Source organism: Mytilus edulis, chromosome 4 (assembly GCF_963676685.1).
Source record: "Mytilus edulis chromosome 4, xbMytEdul2.2, whole genome shotgun sequence".
Taxonomy (NCBI): Eukaryota; Metazoa; Mollusca; class Bivalvia; order Mytilida; family Mytilidae; genus Mytilus; species Mytilus edulis.
This window is the reverse complement of record NC_092347.1, coordinates 16,708,330-16,727,004: the sequence shown is the minus strand read 5'-3', so window position 1 is coordinate 16,727,004 and position 18,675 is coordinate 16,708,330. Positions and strand designations below refer to the sequence as shown.

The 18,675-nt window shown below is 30.4% G+C and overlaps 1 protein-coding gene across 3 annotated transcripts in view; it reads left to right on the top strand.

The window, feature by feature from the left end:
- The window catches only part of LOC139521720 (protein slit-like), a 79,611-nt gene that overhangs the window by 27,656 nt on the left and 33,280 nt on the right, over positions 1–18,675 (top strand). For 2 of the 3 annotated variants that reach the window (XM_071315278.1, XM_071315279.1), the window contains exons 5-7: positions 13,582–13,653; positions 16,885–16,956; positions 17,379–17,450. In XM_071315278.1, the coding sequence (XP_071171379.1) occupies positions 13,582–13,653; positions 16,885–16,956; positions 17,379–17,450 (216 nt within the window). The remainder of the gene's footprint in view (positions 1–13,581; positions 13,654–16,884; positions 16,957–17,378; positions 17,451–18,675) is intronic. The other variant, XM_071315280.1, reaches the window with a different exon arrangement.

The window sequence follows — 18,675 nt, the reverse complement described above, 5'->3', positions numbered from 1 at the left end:
ATGTGGGAATCAAGGGATATGAATTGAACTCCATTTGTGTAAAAAATACAGTATTTGAGAGAAGATTGTAAACACTTGAAAACATCTTGACATTACAAGTACACTTACCATGGTTATAAGACCACCCTAAATTGGTATTTATTAACAAATATTGTGTGTATTTCTAAAACAGCTACAACAATTGTATCCCTGTAAGGATATTTTAATTGTGTTTGCCTTCAGTAGATAATTACCTCTTTAAGTATCTATTTTTGGTGAACTAGTGTTTGTGGGATGCTGTCTTATTGCCTTAAAATTTTTCATTCATAGTGGTTATCAAAAAATGTGCAAATTAAGCTTTTCTTTTCATGTGTACTTATAAGAAATCAAAATTATGTTTTAATTAGTATTGCAAAAGTTCTTACATAAAGAAATTATCTCCCTTTGGTGTTAGTGTAAAATATATTTATATAGTTAATTTACTTTGACAAGAGGAGAAAAGGTGCAAACGGTTTATGTAAAAGAGAAATCTGATATATAATCAACACTTGTATTGTCACTGCAGGGTTGACAAGTAAATTTAAAAAGATCAGTTTGCTGATTGTGTTTACTTTTGGCTGCACAAAGTGAAGTGCATTCTGGGTGACAGGTGCCTGACAAATGAAGCTGTTAACATTCCTCAGATAACATTTTGTCTTGCGTTGGTGGCCATTGTTGTTTGTCATAAACAAAAAAACTTCATTTTCTGACAGTTTTAATGTTGACAAATTGTAAAGGTAACAAAGTTATTACGTATATTTCCCACTTTAAAGAACTTATTATGTATGAATTATTAGTATCTGATGCAAATCTACTATTGTTGATAGATTATTAAAGTTTATGATCATGATATAGAAAATAAATGATTTTTTGCATACATATTTTCTTTCCTTAAATGTAAAAATTTCAGACATGAATATAAATGAGATTGTGGGGTATGTCAATATGACAGCAACCCCAAAACACAAAATCAGAAGACATGTAGAGATCATCATATATTAAGTCTTTAGCAATATACAAGTGTTTGGATTTTCCTATTATAATATATATGGTATTTCTCTGGACACAGGCACTCGTCTCAGAAAAAAAAATTCCTATATACCTGACAGGCACTCGTGTCAGAATTTTTTCCCTAAATACCTTTATGCCTGTGTCTCTGGACCCTCCTGTCCCAATTATTCATCATCCAATAAAAAAATAAAAGAAGGAATATGAAAGGGTACTTCTTCTAGTTCTTGATATTTGGTCCTAATAGTATTAAAAATTCATAATTCATAATAAAACTGAAAACAAATAATTTGATCTGATAAATCTGAATTCAAATATTTATGTATATTACATTGAGTAGACGTAGGCAGATCATGAGGGGGATAATTTGGTTGATTATATAGTGAATCACTGAAGCTTGAATGAGCTTCTCCCCTCCCCTCAGGTCAGACAGTGAGCCCCCCTTCCCCTTATAAAAAGTTCTGCATCTGCCACTGGTAGATGTGGACTGTGCAAGGGCTGTATAGCCAGTCAAGGTCGTTAAAAACTTCCATTTGTTGTCTGGTACTGATGTCTTTATAAGAAACCTGAAATGAAATGAATAGAAATAATACTAATATGACTATGATATCATGTACCATTTCATTAAATGTAAATCTTTACAGCATTGATACACCATTGTAGTTTGATATAGACATCAAAGTATCAAGAATTCATGATAATCTTTTTTTCTTTAGAAGTTGATGAATTTTATTCCCATTTGATGAGTTTTAGTTTTTATGAAAAATATAAATGGCATCTGGCCATTTTCTTAATGAACAGAGATACAAGTCAGAACAAAAATAAAATTTACTTCTTTGTTTATCTATAAAACAATTTCGCTTTCAAGAGAAAATTATAGGTCAAAAGCTTAAAATGACAAGCAAAATATTTTTTGGTTTAAAAAGTTATAGTATTTAGAATTCAAACCACTAGATCACTATAATTTAAAAGAAAGATCGAAGGTTGAGTCTTTTTCATTCCATCTTTACCTTTTTAAAAAGCTGATTGAGCTGAAAACATAAATATAGTGGGTAATACTAATTTATAGATATAGATAAACATTCTGAAAGCAATAGTATTCAATATTCACCAATATATGATCATATATGTCATGTGAAGTTTTGGATATATGTAAAAAAAGAAAAAAAAACTTTTTAGTGAAAACACTTTTTAGTGAAAAGTTCAAACTTTTCCCCCTATATACAATCTGCTGTTTCCCATATACAATCAGCTATTTTTATAATGTCAACATCTATTATTTGTTCATGACTGTTCCTGTCATTGCATATTATCTTCATGCATTATGCTATTTGAAAAAATTGCCATCCTTTGAATATGTAACACCTTTGTGTGACCTTAGAAAGCCTATAACTGTACAATAATTATCCTTATCACTGCTGTCTGACCTGAATTGGCCTTATTGTAGACTATTAATGTCCACTTTACTTGACCTCAATGTCTCAGTTTATTGTAGGTACTAATTAGAACATGCTGTTTGTTTGTTTACACATCTGATATAAATAACAAACACTATTATTGCGAACCCTATTATAGTTTTCCATAGATTCACCTGCAAGTTACCTGTCCATTTAAACTTTTGTAAGTTCTATTGTCCCATTGAACAAATACAACAGCTATTGTTCTCTGTATAGTTTATTTGATGGGACCTTTAAATTTCTTGCAAGAGAAATCTATCACTCATTGATTAATTTGCCTGACCAAAAAAATATCTTCTTTGTTCACTGAAATACATGTATAAACTCACATAAACTGCATGTGATACAGTATTTATTCAATATCAATAATTTATTTTCAATCTGTTCAATATAAGCACTGATTTAATTATAAAAAGTTTATTTCTGATTTTTTTTAACTACTGTATGCATTTATGTTTTCAAGAATTTTCATGTTTTTTGTGGTTGTTCAGTTAGGGACGACATCAAAAGATCGATGTAGGATAAAAAACTTAAATCAAATAGTTTGGGGGTGGGGGGGTTAAAATTCTGCAAGTTTTGTATATCTAAAATCGATTTTTACATATATCCCTATTGGTAAATCAATTTTTTCCAAATTAAGTTAAGAGGGGGGGTAGGGGGGTCAGTGAAAAAACTATGTGAATTAAGTTTTTTATCCTACATTGAACTTTTGATGTCGTCCCTTATAAAGAATACATTTATGAAGACCTTTATTTAAACATTATCATTTCAAGTTTTAAATTATGAACAGACTAAAAAAACTAATTTTAATAGGTTAAATGTTAAAATTTGATCAGAAATCAACTTTTAATTTTTAAATCAGTGTTTATATCAAACAAATTGAAAATGTGTTTTTGATTGAATAAATACAACATCACATGCAGTTTCATAATTACTTATTTGTACATGTATTTCCATCATTGACAGTTCAATTTTTTGTTCAGGTAAATTAATCAATGAGTGATAGATTTCTCTTGCAAGAAATTTAAAGGTCCCATTGAATAAACTAAACAGAGAACAATAGCTGTTGTATTTGTTAGATGGGACAATAGAATTGCCAAAAGTTTAAATGGACAGGTAACTTGCAGGTGAATCTGTGGAAAACTTTGATAGGCTTCGCAATAACAATTATAAGTAACCATATGGCCTTCAACAATGATAAAAGCCCATACCGCATAATTGGCTAAAAAAGGCCCTGAAATGACAATGTAAATCAATTCAAATGAGAAAATTACTGGCCTCATTTTATAAAAAAAATTAACAAAGAACAAATATGTAACACATAATCAAACGACAACCACTGAATTACAGGTTCCTGACTTGGGACAGGTACATACATACATAATGTGGCGGGGTTAAACATGATAGTAGGATCCCAACCCTCCCCTAACCTGTGATAGTGGTATAACAGTACAATATAAGAACAAACTATTAAAATCAGTTGAAAAGGCTTTACTCATCAGATTAACAAAAATACAAGTGAATGTGGCCTGGTACTAATGTACATCAAAACAACAAAAAGACACTAAAAACAGATCTGAGAGTACTTGCAATTAACTGACAGTTAGTTCAAAGGCACTAACAACTAATAAAAAAAATCATGTTTCTAAGACTAAATTTTCAATCTGTACACAATAACTTCATAAGAAATGTAATATTCATTATTACAATGGCAAAACTTCCATAAAGTGTTTGAAGATTTGGAATCACTTATTAACAAAAGATTCCTAATTTTACACTGCATTTACCCCTATTTATTTATTGCAATCCAGCTGAAAGAAATACAAATAGAAAAAAAATATGCAACAAGTGAAACTGCGAGCTACTGCTCACTGATGATACCCCCGCCGCAAGTGGATAATATTAATAGTGTAAAAATATGCAAGTGTTCGGTAAACAGGAAGTTGTCGAGTGATGAATCTGAAAACGCATCACACGGTATAGCTGACTTATATAAATCCTGAAACCAAATTTCAGAAATCCTTGTATTGTAGTTCCTGAGAAAAATGTGACGAAAATTTTCAACTTGGCTATCATGTGTAAAATCATACAAGTGTTCGGTAAACAGGAAGTTGTCGAGTGATGAATCTGAAAACGCATCACACGGTATAGCTGACTTATATAAATCCTGAAACCAAATTTCAGAAATCCTTGTATTGTAGTTGCTGAGGAAAATGTGACGAAAATTTTCAACTTGGCTATCATGTGTAAAATCATACAAGTGTTCGGTAAACAGGAAGTTGTCAAGTGATGAATCTGAAAACGCATCACACGGAATGGCTAACATATATAAATGTTGATACCAAATTACAGAAAGGGTGGATGTGTAGTTTCTGAGAAAAATGTGACGAAAATTTTCAACTTGGCTATTATGTGTAAAATCATACAAGTGTTCGGTAAACAGGAAGTTGTCAAGTGATGAATCTGAAAACGCATCACACGGTATGGCTAACATATATAAATGTTGATACCAAATTACAGAAAGGGTGGATGTGTAGTTCCTGAGAAAAATGTGACGAAAGTTTCATGGGACGGACTGACTGACGGACGGACTGACGGACTGACGGACGGACTGACGGACGGACTGACGGACAGACAGAGGTAAAACAGTATACCCCCCCTTTTTTAAAGCGGGGGTATAAATATGTAAACCAACTAATTTTTGCAAGCAATTTTGTGGTGTTGTGTCTTATTATAAGAGTACAAATAAATCTTTGTACAAATGTTATTTTTTGGTCTTCCCTTACATAAAAACAGCAAGAAAATTATTAATCTATTCAGATACATAGCTGAGAAATCAACATAAAAGGAATAAGTTGAGATGAATAACTATTTGTGAAAATAAGTTGGTTTACAGAATTTGAAAAATAAACAAAAAACACACATACATACACCTTGGGCATCTATTATATTGATTTCTGTCCTAATAAATACACTATTGACATCCTTTCATGAAAACATAACAAAACCTCAGTTTTGAATGAAGAATAAAAAACAACAACCAGGGTATATTGAACAATTACAAGTGTATTTTCATTTATTTGGAAGAATTTTTTTTTACTCTGGTAAATTAATCAATGAGTGATAGATTTCTCTTGGAAGAAATTTAAAGGTCCCATCAAATAAACTATACAGAGAACAATACCTGTTGTATTTGTTCAATGGGACAATAGAACTTACAAAAGTTTAAATGGACAGGTAACTTGCAGGTGAATCTATGGAAAACTATGATAGGGTTTGCTATAAATGAGTGTATAGCAGGTAGAATTCCCTTGTCATTTGCATATCAAGTTATTGGTACAATTATGTAAGAAACAGTAGTGCAATTTGCAATATGATTTGCCTTTATACCTAAAACTGCACCTTATATAAAATAAAGTTTACTGAAAAATTATACATGTATTACAATGAAAGCACCCTTTTCTGGCTGTTTTTATACTGGTAAATTCATTAGTTAAGTGTCTACGAGAAGAAACATGGGAATCATTTCTTGGAAAAAATGGCCATAAGCAAAACCCAATACCTCCCCAAGAAATAGCTATATTTACAAAATGAATTACCTATCAATTCAACTATAAAAGATAAACATATAAAAATTTCAATTCAATTGTTTTTTTTATTCAATTTATGATATTTTTTAGTATTTTTTGTAGGCTACAATTTTTGTTCACTTTTTGTAATTTAACATTGAGAACCTTGAAAATGAATGTGTTTTACTTGGCCTATAAGAAGTGAGTATGTTAGGGTGTAAATTCTTCCTAATGTTGTTTAGATGTGTTTATCTCTGACATTTGCTGAACAGATAGGTATTATAAGTCAATAAATATTGTTTAATCACAATTCAATATACCTGTTAAGATAGTGAAACTGATTTTGACAAAAAACTAGAGCTGTTTGTGTAAATCTTATCCACTGGTACAATGAAGTGCATCCAGATTAAGGATTTAGAAATAAACAGCTTGTGAATAGATTCTTGCTGCAATTAGAGATCCGATTTCAAATCCAATTGACTTAAATACTAAAAAATAAATAAGAAGATGTAAGGTATACATCAATGAGACAGTAACCTAACAACACAAAAAGAATCCAAACGAGACATTTTTAGTTCTAAGTAGGCTCTAGATAATAGATAGTGTCTAATGATATGGAAAATAAAGAATTTAACTGATATGTTTGAGAACTATTAATGACATACAACAGGTCTCAATACACTGGAACAGTGACTTGCTGTTCACTTCCATTCCTTTGACTTGTCTGACAAATATTATTAGTTACATAGTGTGCTAGTGACCTAATATGGTATATATGGGGTCAGTAAATTCCATATGGGGTGAGAGCGAAGCTCGAATCCCCATATGGAATTTACTGACCCCATATATACCGTATTAGGTCTCTAGCACACTATGTAACGAATTTATCTTACCGACTGTCTTAACGTGAAATTTAGACCTATCAAAATGAGTAAGTCTTCAATACTATTAGCATTAAGAAACTACTTCCATTGATCCTACAAAAACAGATACCAACAATAACAACTTGCTAGGTTTAAATGTGTTTTATGAATTGATTTCAATCTTAATCATTAATTTCTTCATCTGTTGAAACCTTTACGATTTTTTCTCAGTACCTTTTTGTTTTTATAAAGGGACGTAACATCACAACTAACCGTGTATGAAATAAGCACCGCCTCCCTACTACCTTATATGGAATATAAAGGGACGTAACACCACTACTAACCGTGTATGAGATAAGCCCCGCCTCCCTACTGACCTAATATCAAATATACACGGTCTCCACGAGGGCGCGTTTAACCAATCACATTCCTAGAAATGTATAGGAGGTAAGATAAATGAACTTCCTCTCAAACCCTCCCTCTGAAAATTCCTTTTGCTTCTCACTCAGTTTGTAATTTTTCTCTTCTACCAAACTTTTCCCTCAGATACCACACATAATGAGTATTAGACCATTTAACACTGGAGTTTTGTTTGGGAAAAGATACAGTTGGTTTGTTTTATTTATGGGTCTTGATGGTATATAAATTTCGTTCCATGTCAACAAACTGTCTGACTTTTGTAGCAAACATGTAAACATGAGGTTACATTCCTTAGATCTAAAGTTATCTGCACAAATCTGAATCAGATTTCTGATGAATTAAAGACCTGAGTTTTGTACCATATTATTTACCTGATCAGGTAACGATTATGACATTAAATGCAGTTGATAAATGCACCAGATTACATAGTTATTTATGTCTTCATTAGAATTAAATTGTTAGGTATAACAAGGGAGGATTGTAATCCGTTTACATGTACGAGATAGAATCTAGGTAATCGGCAAAAAAAAAGTGGAAAAAATCCCTTGTGATTGGTTATTTTTTTCTTTTCCTGTTTTTTTTTTCTATATTTTTTTTAGTAGTTAACAATCATACAGCACTTATACATAATCATTTAGGAATAGATAAGCTTTCGACATAAGATACATTATATTCATGGAGGTAAATTGAGTCCACTAAATATACAAGTGAAGCATATTGAAAATGACCTGTTGATATTAACCTTCTCATAAAAATTCAGTGAAAAACTCCTTTCCTTGTGGCAATCATAAACACACAGATTTTAAGGTACTACAATGACAAAACAATGTTAAAATAGACATAATAAAGTATAATATATAGGAAAACAATTCAGAATTATTGTGTTCCACCTGAAGGTTAGAGTCTAGAAGCTGTTTGATAGTTAAAAAGTTAACTATGCCCACTGAACTAGAACTTTGTTGTCTGAACTTGTTTGGAAAGGGTATACCGGTAATTGTATATTTGGTCTGGAGCCCACTGAACTGGCACTTGTTTAAAAAAGGTATAATTTCACATTTGGTCTGAAGCCCAATGACACCATTCATCATAGCTTAACTTTGTCAATAAGTTATTTGAGTTTTGAATTCAGCCAAATAGTAATTGTAATAAATCTTCATGTGTTTTCCTTGCTAGAAATAGATCATAGAATGAAACTGAGTAAATCAGAAGTCAATATAGCAAGTTTAATTCTGTTATAGGTTACAAAACCAGGAATTTGGACCCCTGTATTAACAGAAATATTATGTCAGTTTAATTGAGCTGTCATTACAGTATGTTAAATATCTACAATCTATTAAACCTTATATGCTATATCATCTATCTGATTTTTTTTTTAATTAATCAGATAATTTTCAATTAACACATAAACAATTAGCAATTGCACATCTGTTTATCTTAATCTAGAACTGTCAATGATAGTTGGAATTTGTAAATTTATGTTTTGTTTGATGCTTTTAGAGTTGGAACAAGATTATGGGAAATGTCTTCAACCTTTAAACTTGGGTATAGGATTTAAACAGAGAAGGGGTAATCTTTTTGATGAACTGTAGGATGGGTTCTTTCCATGGTTTGTCATAAATAAATAGAAGTTTTGACAAGATACAATTACTCGGTAGATCTACCCTGTGATATTTGGTTTTAACACAAAGGCTAAAAATACCGGAAAGCTGATAAACTTGGACCTTAACATGCTAGATGATTTCTGTCTAAGACATGTTTAAAATCAGTTTTTGTATACAGAAAGATTGAATTGTGTAGCATATCATGAAGGACCTAGTTACACAATTTAAATACTTTAATGGGTCAACAAGAAGTTAAATTGTCTACTGTCTGAACTGCATATCTTCATGTTGCTAATAATACCTTCTGTCGATCAATTACATAAAGTGTTCATGGTGCATATTGCCAAAAATGCTCACAAAAATATTTCTCAAAAATACCAACTTTGATTTGGTTAGTGGATTGGCGTGTAAATGTTTGTCAGTTAGCAACAATTCTTTTACTATATTTCAGGTACAAATACATGCAACAAGTCTTTTTAAATTTTATCACCTAATCCCATGCATCCCTTTACTTAAATGTTCCAGTTAATAACCATCCCCTGGTTCTACAAGCCTAACATATACTAATATGATGGTAATGATATTAGATTTGACAGGGTGATACAGATGTTTATTAGTAAACCTGCAGTGTTGACTTGTCCATGTCACTGTTACAGGAGAACACCCATAAAATGACATTTCATAATCTATCTTCATCAGCAATATATATAGGAATAGTTTCTGTTTACTGTATGCTAGACTTTCATCTTTGGAACTGGGGCTAATTCTGAAAACTGACAGGGCAAGACTAGTGGAAATCAAGGTCGTTAAAACCGCCATCATCATATTCTGAAAATAATGTTTGAAAATAGTTCCCTTTTATATCTTTTTTTCAGAATTTACTAACAAAAGAAAATTCACGTTTTGAAGGTTTCAGCTACATGTATCTTTCAATGGTGTTGAATGTACTAAAGTTACCAGGCATTAAGAGTTTCTAAACCCTATTTTAAACTTATTCAAAACTCAAAAAAAAAAAATCATACTTTTTTATTTTATATCAGCTGATTGATTGAAGGAGATCATCTCAGTGGTGGTCTTAACATTATACCAAAAATAATGGAATTCTGATTATTCCCAAACTTTGGAATCCAAATTGGATGCTTTTAAGTATCAAAATAGCACACTTTTATTTTTGAACAGAAATAATTTTGTTTTATATTTTCACCTCTGTATTCAAGGTTTCTGGTAAATAGAATATTTAGCTGTTTTTGATTTATTTAAAAGTTCTTACTTAATTAATGGTATTAGGTAACTTGTTTAAAGCTATAGAAATAGCCATTTTGAATATTTAAGTAAAAATCATGTGGAAATTGATGAAATTAATTCCCTGGTGAGAGAACTTGTATTTTTTATGCTTTGCTTACTTTATATACAAGCAGCCCATGTGCTTTGATGCACAGCTAATTAGAAATTTTATTATGGTACTATAGTCCCAGCTAATTGATTAACAGACTTTTTATAGATTTTTGAGCAATGTGTTGATTAAAACTGATGTAAATTAAATTAAGCAGAAAAAAGCTAAATTTACTATCCAAGGCTTTGTGGGGTATATATGTGTCATTTACTGAAATTAACACTTATTTTTAGCCTCCCCTTTTCATCAAATCCATTTTTGAAGCAGGAATATGGAAATAGAAGCGAAGTAAATTAATTGCAACAAAATATGTATACAAAATTAATATCAGTTGTAAGAGAAGTTCGGTAATCTGTAATAGTCACAAAAATGAGCCATGGTTTTATATTAGATGTTTCATTTTCAGGCAATTTATGAAACAATTTGATCGATTATGAGTGATTGCATCAATATACACATTAGCGGAAATTAATTCATTTCATAAAATTGTGGTCCTATTTATTATTAATCTATTCGATAAATGGTTTTTTATACCTTTTTGTGTAAATTTAGTCACCTAATATGTTTGTCGATTGTTGATTTTTAATTGATATTGAAAATGTCTGGGTGCGAACAAAAAGTAACATGAAAGTTGTATCGATTAACATGGTATCTGATTGGATGGCTATCAGGAGTGTTTCAGAGCCTAAGTTCATCGCAGACTTTAATATCGGATACTTTAGATATTTAATAGATCGTGTGTTAGACCACTGATCAGATCTGTAAATCAGAAGTTCAGTAAACATTAAAAACTTTTTTATACTCCCATTATCTGATCAACTAAATATTAAAAAGTTAAAGACTTTTTTCACTTTTTTACAATGTTTAAGGTAATTGTATAATATTTGCAAGTCACAGAAAGGCTGTGCAACCTGGGGTGATATTTCAGGGTGTTACTGCACATTCATGGCGGTTGTCGAGACGGAAGGCCTAAGTTCACAAATCAAAGAAATAACAAAATATTAAGTTGCTTCTTAATTACTGATAGTAGCTTTAATTGTTATATTAATTGACTAATGCACTTTTAATTGTCTTTGTACTTTAGATAGACCATTTTGTTGAGGTTGTTAAAAAAAGAACTTCAAAACAGGGAATTCTTTATTGCTTGACCTCTAATTTGATATAATTATAAAGGAAAACTTGTTACAAGGCAAACCACCCAATTGTATTTGCCAAATTAGTTTCATTAGTAGCCAATTCTATTATGATTATTCATGCTCTTACAAGAAATGATAGCTAGTGATATGGTAGGGTAGAAATTGGGTAAAAGTAATGTTATGTATGTTACCTGCAGTTAACAAAGTTTCAATTTCACCAATATTTTATAATTATTCATTAACAAATTCTAAATAGAACAGAAATTCTGCAAATAAAATTGGGGAAACAAACATGGATAATTGCTGTAGATTACTGATTACTCATTGCTTGCAGATTCAAAATATGTCTTAAAAATTCAATATGTGTTTGACTGAATTCATTTGTTTTGAGAGCTCAATATTTTATGTAGTGAATTGCTCATGAAAAAAATGAATACAACAGTTGTGGTGAAATTCTTTCAGTTTGAACTTAAAACTAAATGATTACAATATATAGTGTGTTCAGCAAAAGAAAATTGTTTTCAGAGTATTTGTGTTCTTCTTACAAATAGCTGTCAGATATTAATCTGATTTTGTGTAAATTTGTCATGTTGCACATTTTTCACAACAGACTAGATATGGACAGTAATGGCATTGTCATAAACTTGTCATCTTAATGCAATGGCCATCAGCTTTAGTCTCCATCAAATGATCCATTTAACCTTGTTTTAAGTTCATGACTTTCATTTTTCACAGTACGTACAAGTTGTGGGTGTCTAGTACCTTGACATATTGAAAGTGGCATTTTCATAATGTTGTTTTCCTGTCTAAATTTTTTGTATCTATGTATTTCTTAGTCACCGGTCATCTTCAATTTGGGGGATTTTTTTGCTTGTAAGGAGAGATTGACTGTAATTCCACAAGCAACCTATAATATGATATCAATCTAATCAGCAAGTCCACTTCTTAAACTCAATAAATCACAACAGGGATTTAAATAATAAGAAGGGGGGACTTTTGGTTACTGAATCCTCTGAAAATTTGTCATAAATTTTGAGAGATAATACATAAATTTAATTAAAAAAGCGATATAAAGACACAATATATTTGAAGAGATGACTTATTTGTTAGATATCTTTGTCTTATATGGTATGAGATACTATTATTTTGAGAGGTTAGAATGTCACCAATTCTGTCAGTATGACTTGATTTTGATGACATTCTCACAGGTGTAAAATCTTATCATTGGTACTTGGTCACATGTCACCTTCCTAAAAACATGCTTGGTCAAAATGTCATATTACAAATTGTACTAACTGAACTAAGATCAATAATCTACTGCTGACAGGTCCAATCAAAACATGTATATAATATGGTCACACAAAAATTATAGTTATATAAGGAAATGAATTTATTTGACATTCCATATATTTGATGTTGAGGCTCTGTCTAGGAAAATCATAATTTATAAGAAAATGAAATATATTTGATTCAAAATAATACGTCATTAAGCAAGTAAAATTTAAAAATATAGATTCGTAAATAATGGTTAAGAAATTCCCAAAGACTTTCAAATAAAGCTAGATTTGCTTGTTTATTTTAACCACTCATGTCAGTCTTATAATAGAGGAATGGATGATGTTTTATTGTGTATTAGTTTTAGAACATATGATCTTTGGATATAAATATAGAATATTAGTACTTGAACATGTGTATTTTTTCATTATGATTGACAAGTATGTGCAAACTGTCATCAAAAATAGAGCCAAAGAATTCCATATGTACTGTTTGCTCCAAACCAAAACTGATTGATATGAGATGTTAACCATGAACCAGTAACAACTGTTTGTGCACACAAGTTTATTTTATATGTATAGATGTTTAATTATATCATGCTTATCAATTTGGAAGTGTTAAACAAGAATTTACTGTAACTAACTTTGTCTTCATTTTCATTATATAATTTTACTATATTTTCAAGAGAAAAAGACCTTTATTACTTTTTTTTTTACAAGATATAAGTTTCTATGTGTTTTGTTCATAAATTTTCTTGGGTTTCTACTTTATGCACATCTTTTCTATTTCTGTTGCTTTTCACCACCTATGTTTTTTGCTTTAGTTTTGACTTTATTTTCAGAGATTTGAGTTACAACAAACTGCAATCTATCAACAGAAAATCTCTACAGGGTTCTCTAAGTTTAAGAAATTTGTAAGTTTCAAACTAACATTCGCCTCATACTAACACATCTAAATACTTATATCTGTTACTTCTACAAGCACATATCATTTTATAGCTTGCATGCTTCTTATGCTAATGTAATGATTATGATCTTTTTGGTGTTTTCCCCCCCACATATATACTATTGTGAGAAATTCATTTTGCCTTTTACTATAAAAGACATACAAAACCTGTAGAATTATGTAGGTTGTCAAACTAGAAAAAAATATTACTACAAAATAGTTAATGAATGCTTCAGATATGCATGCTTCAATAGGGTTAATAGTGGTGTTAGGCTGTGGTAGTATATATATTCATATAATGTGCCTTTATACCATGAATGTATTGAGTACCAGTAATGATTGGCTTACGTCTGAGTATTTAAAAGGTTAGGTCATGGTTTTACTGTTAGAAATGTATAAGTTTTACTTTCCCCGGTGGCAGTATATGTGAAGACACTTGCTGCTATTTTGGGATCCAGTTTTTAGGTGTTAAAATCTGGAAAAATATTTTTCAGCTAAATTTTGAATTACAGAAAACAATATTAAAGTGTGTGCCTTTGTCATTGGTTATGACTTTAAATCTTTAATTTTATCCTCTCAAATTTTTATTACTTGATTCCAAATAATAAGAACAAAAAAAATATTGCTTTGATTTGTTATATTTTGACTTTATTAAGGCTATTTTTTCACAACATATTTGTATATATGAAATTTGCTCTTTATGAAAAGTATTTGGTTTTTCAATACACTGTAGACTGAAAGAAGCCAGTAAAATCAAATTGATACATAAACTTGCTTAAAATTGAAAGAAAATAAGTTCAATATATTGGATATAGAGAAAATACAATAAAATCATAGGCTTCCTTTGAAATAAAATGTTGGGTTTGTTTGATTTATGATTAATTTGGTTTTAAACACAACAATAAAAAGTATTCACACTTTCACTATTACAATTGAAACTAAGTATATCTAAGATCTGATAAATTGAAATTTAATCTGAAGTATTTGAAAAAATATGATTTAGAATCTCTTAGTAGTAGTAATTGACTCCGACAAAAAATCGTGTTTCGTGAAAGTAAATGTCATAAAAGCAAACTTATTGCCAAATCTGATAATAAAATTAACTTGTTAGTCTTTGTCTTATTGTCCTATTAACAATTATGTATAAAATCCACCCTTAATTTTCTATAGATAACCAATGAACAGATAATTGGAGAATATTTGATAACGCATGCCGATTAAATCAACAATTGTTTTATTTTCAATTTTTGTAACTTTTTTTGAAGGATTGGGAAATTTAAACTTGAATGTTACTTGTTTGCTTATTAACGATCATTAACCAATTGTTTTGAATTTTGAAATAGAAGATCATACAAAATATGTTAGCATGTTAAGTTATTTATTTTGATTGCCTGAAAAGACCTTCCATACTTTTGTTTCAGAAATGGATGACATATGCTTTTAAGTAAATGAAAAATAGCAGTGATAATCCTCAATATTTAAATTTAGTTACTTTCTTACACAATAATTATTTTTTTACCAAATCCCAAAAAGCCAAAAAAAACGGAATAGTAATAACCAACAACAAAATGAAGGGAAAAGTGTTGAAAGCTTGTATTTCATTTGTGAATGGACTGTTTAAATTTGTGTTTTTTTCACAGACAAGATAAAGAAGTTTGAATGGAAGAATGACAGTTAAATATCTTTAGGTTTTCAGTATTAAAGTGAAAGAAAGTCATTCAACATATCACTTTACCTAAAGATAACAAACCCAAGGATCACCAAGTCTTTATTAATTAGTCCTGTAATAAAAGGCTGCCTTGTTATATGAGATATTTTGTGAATTTAAATCAGATCTAGGCCGTAAAATATGTTGTAAATCCTATAATTTGGAAGCTTAAGAAGAATTTACCGATCAGATTGGATCAGAGTTTAAGTTGTAAAGCATATGTTTTAACATTGTATTCTAAAATCTTAATAGAAAAGTTCTCATCATGGAAATAGGGTCTTGGTTCTCCAACCTTTTATTGAGTGTTTATTGGTAACAAAACCACACCTAGTGCAAGGTATAATTGATTTTCTGGACCAACACATTTTATTTGATGAGATTTGTCACCATAAATTAGTGTTAATTAGTTGTTAATTATCTATAATTATTGTCTATGTTGATTAATTATTTGATAAGAAAATACATCATCATTGCTGTATACATTAACAAACAATGTTGTTCATGGCATTACTCCTTTAAGGAAACAAGAGCTCGGTCCTTTACAGACCTGTAATGTTTATTTGACATTTGGTACACAATATTAGTCACTTTTAACTTGCCCTTACAAAAAGTCACATGAATGCAAATTTTGGTGAGTCCCCAGTCAATGATATAAAGTCTATGCCGATAGTATTTTTCATTTACTCACACAAAAGAACTGATTTAATTTTATAACTTAGATATTTATTCAGACTCAAATATTGCTGTCCAGTGGCGGATCCAGAAATCTCCATAAGAGGGGGCTCACTAACTGCATAATTAGGCTCACTCCAGTCATGCTTCAGCAATTCCCTTTATTATCAACCAAGTTTTGCCAACAAATCTGGGGCCCCTTCCCCCTGGCCCCCATCTAACTCCGCCTCTGCTGTCAGACTCACAGATGTATCTATTGCTTTCAAGACTTATCTTCCCTTAGTTGTAAGGAATGATGATTGTTTTGTTTAAAGTACTATTGTTATTTCATAGGATGGTGAATATTTATTTAACAAAACAGATATTAGGTCCTCATTCTGAAGTAAATATCATACATTTATACAAACAATATTTATTTAAACTCTGTCCTCAAATTAGAATTTTATGTTTCATCTTTAAAAATTGTCCTACAGAAAGTAAGGCCTCAGTCCCAAAGACATAATTAAAAATTCATCATGAATACATCAGTGAATTTTAAGTAAGAGTGACTGAATTCAATGTTACATCTTTGTGACAGCTTCTATTTTCCTTGCTGAAAATTCCCTCCACCCTTTTGAAGTCTTTATAACTTCCGATGTTTTTTTTTTGGTGTTCAGGCCGAAGAAGTCCTGATTTTTTTCAATTATGAATAACACAATCAATCTTTTTTGCTAAAGCTGTAAAACAATCAGTTTGGAATCACCTCCAGTAAGAGTATCCCTATAGTTCTCAAAATATGTAAAGAACCAATCAAATTCAATGTATATTTTTGTATTTCAGACAATTAGACCATAACCAGATAATTTGTATATCTGAAGAGTCACTAAGACCATTGAAAAAGATGGAAATTTTGTAAGTAGGATATTTAACTTAAGTTTGTAAATCAGTGTATATCCAGGAGACCATTGCTCAAAGAAATTTGGTGAAAACCAAAGCAATAGAGTTCTTGCACAAAATTTCTTTATATGGAAAACACTTATAATACAGTAAAACATTCAAAATTAACATACTTTTTTTTAACTGAAATCTTGTGTAGAGAGCAGTTGCTTCAGAGTGCAGTACATACAAGAGAGTAGGGTTGTATTGTCAGATAATTTTTCAAAGGCAATATTTATACAATACAAACAAAAGGAAGGCAAAGCTATCCCTGAGAGCTATCCACACACAATTAGATAGCAGACACACACATATTGGATCTGAGTCTATGTATGATGCTACTTTTTGTCTTTCTTGTAGTTACCATTTATAAAAACTATTGCTTTTAATATTTTCAGAACATTGAACAACAACAACCTAACAACATTACCACGAGGACTCTTTGATCACATGACAAATCTCAGAATATTGTAAGTAGCCTTCTCTGGTATTCACCTGGACAGAAACAGCCAGGTGTAATAAAACAAAATTCTTGCAACCCAAAACATCAAAACTTCTGTAGTTAGATTTACCTAATGGTAAATTTTGTACTCCTAGCATTTTGGTCTGTTGGTTGTTGAAGATCTTACTTACAATTCTGAAATATTGATACATTCTGAATTATAAGTGGTGAAAATTGAATAAAAATGCTATCGTTCTCATTAAAATGCAATGGAAGTAATGATAACAAACCAGTTATTGTTTAGATAGAATATCTTGTTAAGATGAAACAGAATATTGTTTTGTTTTTCCATTTAATGTCATTATATAAGTGAATAATTTTTTTTCTTAATGCATTTTCAACAAAAAACCCTCTCGGAGAACAACCTTTGATAAAACTGATGAATAGATGTTTACACCTCTATATTACTATCGTGTAAATCTTAATGGTACAAATGCTTTTTACACATTTGATACATTTGGTTACATCAGCGAGGCCTAATTAACAAATGTATTTTCCTGTGCTGTGTTCCTTTCATTAAAGCTGTTGTACAAGGTGTAAGAATGCTTTAATCTTCCACAGTTGACAGTCAGCCAGAGGGGGAGAAATACCATCCAATAAAAAAACCTTGTAAATTGGAAATTAAGAGTTCTGCACTGGTGGTTATAGAGTTTTGGAGCATGGTTATCATATTCCGACTCAGAAAACATTGAAGCAAATCTATATACTGGTTACTGGTTTTGAGCAAAAATTTTGTACTCAAAGTACAGAGTAAAGTTTAATGAGAAAGAGCCAAGAAATCATGCCATGGGTTAGAAAAAATCTGTGAAGCTCACAATAATATAATGAAAGTGTTATTTTTCCATATTTGAATGGAGAATAATGAAAATAGAGTATAACACATTGAGTTAGTAAATCTTCCATAAATGATAGTTCCTTGGTACTATAAAACTAGATGTTTGCTATGCCACAAGTTCCCAGGATTAACAATAAAATAGCCATTCTGCTACAATAAAAAGATAACAAAACTGAAGACTTTCTCACCACACCTTGCTAATATTAACTTTTTAGGTGGTAAAATGTTGTCATATTTTAGTATAAGTAAAGGACATCGCCCCTCTTTTCTCATCAGAGGTCTTTATTATAATTCCTGTTAGAATTTAAATATGAGAAATCTGAAGCTAATAGATTATTACATGATTGTTATTTAACCA